This window comes from Asparagus officinalis, chromosome 4, assembly GCF_001876935.1.
Source record: "Asparagus officinalis chromosome 4, Aspof.V1, whole genome shotgun sequence".
In the NCBI taxonomy this organism is placed as follows: Eukaryota; Viridiplantae; Streptophyta; class Magnoliopsida; order Asparagales; family Asparagaceae; genus Asparagus; species Asparagus officinalis.
In genome coordinates this window covers 86,328,602-86,334,601 of record NC_033797.1, presented here as the reverse complement: position 1 = coordinate 86,334,601, position 6,000 = coordinate 86,328,602, and the positions used below count along the sequence as shown (strand labels likewise).

At 38.2% G+C, this 6,000-nt stretch overlaps 1 protein-coding gene across 1 annotated transcript in view; it reads left to right on the top strand.

Annotated features, from left to right (window-relative positions):
• LOC109837815 (putative tRNA pseudouridine synthase Pus10) overlaps window positions 4,855–6,000 on the top strand; it is a 36,040-nt gene continuing 34,894 nt past the window's right edge. Inside the window, exons 1-4 of the mRNA XM_020406180.1 lie at window positions 4,855–5,091; window positions 5,178–5,536; window positions 5,608–5,728; window positions 5,828–5,945. Of these exons, the coding sequence (XP_020261769.1) occupies window positions 4,990–5,091; window positions 5,178–5,536; window positions 5,608–5,728; window positions 5,828–5,945 (700 nt within the window). The 5' untranslated portion in view covers window positions 4,855–4,989. The remainder of the gene's footprint in view (window positions 5,092–5,177; window positions 5,537–5,607; window positions 5,729–5,827; window positions 5,946–6,000) is intronic.

Sequence of the window (6,000 nt, the reverse complement as noted above, 5' to 3'; positions counted from 1 at the left end):
TCCGGTCTTCTTTACCTCTTAAGCACTCATCAACACATTGATTTTTCCTTCCAAATCCCTCATTTTCTTATCCTTACTTGTATTTTTCTTCCAGGCGATTTTGGGGAGAAACGACATAGTCATCCTTTGTATTGTTATCATCCATGGGACCACTCCCAGCATTATTGTCAACGAGAGGGGTATCCATGTTAATATTCTCGTCCACTTCCCGATCACTATCTACTTGGTTGGAATTATTGCGACGGTTGGATTCTCCCTGTTGATTCGTTAGTGCCACAATTTGTTGGACATGTATTTCCCTCATCTCTTACATGGCCATTTCTATTTAGAATTTAAAATTCTCTTTCTGCTTGGCTAGAGTATCCTCGAGAATTTTGGCCATTTGCTCTGCTTTGATCATGAATGACTCATAGGATTACCCTGCGCTGGATGCCGTATCATCAGAAGCCATTGCAAAGCAAGTATCTGACATTTCATCATCTGAAGGTAGCCCTTTTTGCATTCTTTGATAATCCCTTCGTCTAATGGTTCCTGACTATCTTGTCGGAGCCAGTATACACTCTGATCCTCTCTAGTGCTTGTGTCTCAGCACTCGATAGAGGCCCCATCGTCAAAGCCTCCCTCACGATCTCGGGCCAATTCAAACAACCCAGGTTAGAGTCGTCCCCCGAGACCCAGACAAATTTCTCCTTCCAATCCTTGTTCAACTCAGGAGGGTCAGTGATAATCTTTAATCTTCCCACCATCTAAAAGTAAAAGTGGGCCTCGCGCTAGTGCACCTTGACACTAACCAGATGAACAAGCACATTCAGGATCGGTTTAACCCCTAACCAATGATATATGACCACAAACCCAAACACATTAGCGATTGAGTTCGGTTTCATCTGCATCAATGAAACCTACAAGGCTATAAAGACATGATGAAGGAAAGGGTATAGGGATAGGTGCAAACCACACTCAAGATGTTTTATGTACAATGGAGCCTAACTCCCATCATGGTCAAAAACTGCCTACGACTTTGTCGGCACCGTCAACTTGTAAGGCCGAGGGATATTGAATTTCTGATATAACGACCTCAATTGTGGCAACGTCACTTTCGAGTGGAACATCTCCAACTAACCCTGATCAGTGTTAAGAGTGGAATATGCTATCGGAATATTCTTAGAAGATCGAAGATCGCAGGAAGAAGAAGAACGACAGAGTTCTCTTTTTTCAGTTAAGATTTAAAGATTTTTAGAAACAAACAAATCTCTTCTCCCAACCACCGTACTTATAGACAGCTGGATCGAAAGATGTCAACATCTCAACTACCGGATCAGTTTCAGGCCAACGGCTAAGATTAACTCTGGAATTCGAAATGGCCTCTTCAAAGTCGAGGTAAGGCACGCTTAACATAAGTAGCTCGCAATCAGGCACGAAAGGTGAGGCGACGGCAACCAAGAGTTGTCCTCTGACATAAGCCATGTTACATCCAAGGGACTTTTCAGTCACCCCTTATTAATGCACCTCGTGACTTAGCAAATCCACATTCTCATTTCACTCGGACCCGGCCAATGCCGACTCCCAGTGAAATGGGCTAACTGTTATAACCCCTAAAAATGCTAAGTATTAATCACCACAGAGAAGCTGACATGTGCCTTACACTCTGCCTAACCAAACTAATTCACAACAAGAATAACATCCGACTCGGCACAACCAGCTTGATTGGCCGATATCTCACGTAACTGAGTCAAAAGGTGGTACTACTCAGGCCAACCTCTCAAAAACACCAGCAATACGACTCAGCCCACTATTAAGCTGACATCTCGCATATCCGAGTCAAAAGATGGTACTTTGCAGCCCTGGACCCGAGGAGTCAAAAGATAACAGTTACCTCAAACCCCTCGCCAGCTGACTACTCTAGCATTAATTGCCCTGACGACATCATCATTACCCTAGCCTCCATAGTCTTTATGACTCATCGGACCCAGTCATCACCAAGCACCTGTTGTCATTCTAAAATAAATGACCAACTCACCTTTTGAAAGTACCTTAGAGGGGGGGATGAATAGGATAATTGCTAATCTAATCCGGTATCGATGCCAAATTAAAACTAATAATGCAAAGTCCTTAACAATATGATATGCAAGAGGATATGCAAGGATAAACAATTATACGATAGGCGATATAAACAAAAAGCACAAGATATAAATAGTGCGCCAAAAACACAATCCCAAACAACAAGAATTGATCACGGAGTTCGGTCAACCCACGACCTACGTCTCCGCTTCTCACCTCGAGGAGATCTCCACTATATCTCAAATAAATACACAATCGGTTTCCAAAGTTCACCAAAAACTTTTACAATCTACACGTTGTCAATCCCACAAGACACACTCCTCTAAGTGTTGGACTACCCGTGTTACCTTCCTCAACTGTTTGGATTTACCACATCTTCCTAGGCTTTACTACTAACCCGCTCCTCTTGGAATTAACCTCGGTCTCTCTCCAACCACTCCTCTAAGTGTTCTCGTGTATTATAACATGTTCAACGATAAGTGTAAATAAAGATATTGTTCTCTAATACAAATGAGAAAAAAATTGAAAGCTCACTCAATGAATCAACCCCACAACTCAAATATACTATATGTGAAATACTTAAGCTCAATTGGTTGTGTGTGAAAACAATGAGTAAAATAAAATAAAACTCAAGTAAATCTAGCTTGTATACATAAGAATCAAAACAAAGATTAAGCTAGAGAATGAGTTTAGAAAACTTCTCCAAACAAAGAGATGTAGATATAGAGATTTGAGGTTGAACGCCTCAAACCGAAATTAAGATCATTCTCTTTGTGAAACTCTCTTCACATAAACAAACTTCATTTTTCTCAAAAACCTTTTAAACAAATTGGAAAAACTCTCTTGTAAACTTCCTTGAAAATTTTAAGGAGGTCTTGAGAGCTATTTATAGCTTCTCAAAACAAATCAGCCAAAACTAGTCGTTACAGAAATTTTACAGTTGATCGATCGACTGATAAGAAAAATTGGTTGACTGATTTGTCTGTAAAAGATCTGTTGAAAAAATTGTACTGGTCGGTCGACTGGTGGAACCTATCAGTCAACCGATAACATGATATTTCAGATACTTAATTTTGCTAAAAACTTGACGTTCTAAAATCGATTTAAAATAGCAAATTAACTCCAAAAATAGTAAAACTTAGGGAAATGTATATATATGTGAAAATAAACATGTTGGAAAAGGAGTTTCTAAAATAGCATTTCCCATTTGTGAAAACTCATCAATTTGCAGAAGGTTCAAAAATATGAACTTGTTAAAACTTGGTTTTGATGAATTCCTTTCAAACAAGTTCTGAGATTATTTTTAATAGACTGATAGACTTTAGGAAATGTGTAAAACACTATCATTTAGTCTATAATCCAAAAACACATTATATTCTCAAAAATAATAATAATAAACCAATATGTGTGTGTATATGAATAATTTGAGCTTTAAGCATAACACAAAGTATAAAACACCTAAACTACTATACCCAAGGCAAATGGCGTTTGATCTTGGGCGATCCTCCTCTTGGTAATAGGGACGAAGCACGATTTCGTATTTGACTTTAATTGAGACGGCTTCATTTTAATTTCCACCAACCTCCAAAAATATTGTCGTTAAGGCGCAAATCCTTCCAACCTCCAGTACGGAGGATGTTTGTGTAGAATATCTAACAAGCAAATGCAAAACACTCGACAAACAATGTTAGAAATTATTTGTTAATCATCAAAATCAGATTAGACAATAGGCTCATAAACATGAGACCTAACACCTCCATCAACAACTTACACGTAGCACATGTCTGCTGACTCAGCTGCCTAGTTGGACTCAGCCCAAATTACCTTCTTGCCCTTCAGATCCACTATAAAAGGAGTGGCACTGCATGGGGTAACTCTCTATGGTCTTTTTACGTAATTAAGAGCTAAATTTATACTTCCCCACTCAAGATCACCTACTGACTTGATCATCGGAGGAACAACCGGAGAACACAACTCCGCCCTCTTACAAGTTCTTTCATGTGCAGGGAAGAATAGCGAGCCTCATAACAATTCATCAGAAGGAGTTAGAGGACCCTAATCACTCCACAAACTCATAGATAACCTCCTATTTGATAACTAACATCAGCAGGTGGAGAATAATTGATGTCGGCTCAATACAAAATAAAATAAAAGGAATGAAAGACACTATTTTCTAAATACTTTATAAAATAGTTTATTTTTAAAAGTAAATTAGGAATCTTTAGAAGAGAATTTCGTGAACTTTTAAATATTTTTATATGCTTATGTCGATGCTTTCATTATATAAAAGTGTATTAGAGTTAGCGTAAATATTTAATTTATGATTTATTTAAGTCTATCATGGATTAGGAACAAACCCTATATTCTCTTTTGTGTTGTTTTAGCCCACTTTTAACCAATCATCTTATCTTATTAGATTTGATTATTCATCTTTCTTTATTTTTAAGTGTTTTTTACTTTTGCAATACTATATTTCTCAAGTCAAACTTGATTTCATATCGATCCAAATAATACGATAATTCAAATTAGTTTCAGATTATATTTATTTCATATCAATTGAATTATCAACACCAATGTTTAAACTGAGTGCCGCTCATTTAAACAAACATCAAAGAAAATAAAATGATCACAATGCTAAACTAAAGTTTAGAGGCATAAATGAGCAAAAATGATCAAAGTGAAACAGATAAATAAATTTTAGTAAGAAAACAAACCTAAACTACTTAATCATGTGCATCGTACGTGCGGAGAAGCTAGTGCATAAGAAAAACGAAAGTGGGAGGGGGTTTTGGTAGCTTATTGTGAAATTCACGGTGGTGATTCCCTCCGGCAGAAGCACTCTCCTCACGAACGCCTCGAAAAAGTTCCCACCTTTTTTTTTTACCTCCCTACTGAGAGCCAAAAATATTCATCTAAAACCCTAAACAAAAGATGACGTCGGAGATCATCGACAGAGAGGCAAGAAACATCTTCAATCTCGCTGCCATCAGCCTCCCTCCTCCTCACGCCGTCAACGATCTCTTATCCATTGGAGTCAGCCCTCTCTCATTCTCTCGTTTCAATTCTCGCTCAATTTTCTTTTCTTCCCCCAAAAATTTGATTTTATTTCTTAATTAAAGGTATGTGTTCGATGCATCTTTCGATCGTTCGGAGCTCACGGTTCCGTTTATTCCTGCTCTTCGCTCACGGCTCCGATGCTTCTGTCTTTCCTTCGGGAGGAGAAGGGTTTTCACAGCGATTCTTCAGAAAATGGGATTGATTTCGATAACGACGATTCATACTGTTGCGTTTGTTTAGGAATATTGCAGCTCGCTAGTGACAGTGACAGAGAAATGGGGAAATGTGAAGAGAAGGCATCTGTAGGGGGCTTTGTTGAGAGGGTTGGTGAAGTTATAAGAAGAGAGAATCATCAGATCGATGGGTTTTCTCTTGAAATTTCGATACCCCCTGTTATAGCCGCGAATGAGCGTGCTCTGCGGTAAAGTTTCGTGTACTTCAAAATTTTGTGGGTTGCTTTGTTAATTTTAATGTTGTTCATATTTTTCATAGGTTGTATTTGAAGAAGAAATATGACTGTGAAGAGTGGTTCAAGGATAAGTTTCCTTCAGAACAAATTACTGTAAAGGATGCCCTGAGGCTTTTAATAACCAGCGCACTTGAAAAACACTTGGTATTTACCCCCCCCCCCTTCTTTTATTAATCTTTATATCATCTAAAATCGCGCATTTTTTTGATACTGTATTGTAATCTCCTTTGATGCTTGTTGCAGGATGCTAAATCTGGAGCCAATGAGTTTCGTATTCGCTTTATGTATACTCATTCTGAGTCATCTGCAAAGCTTCAATGTTTATTGGCAAATGGACATGGTTGCAAGAGAAGAAAAATTGGTAAGTGAAGTTTGGTATTTGGTAGGAATTTGTACATTGTTTGACCTTGCATTCT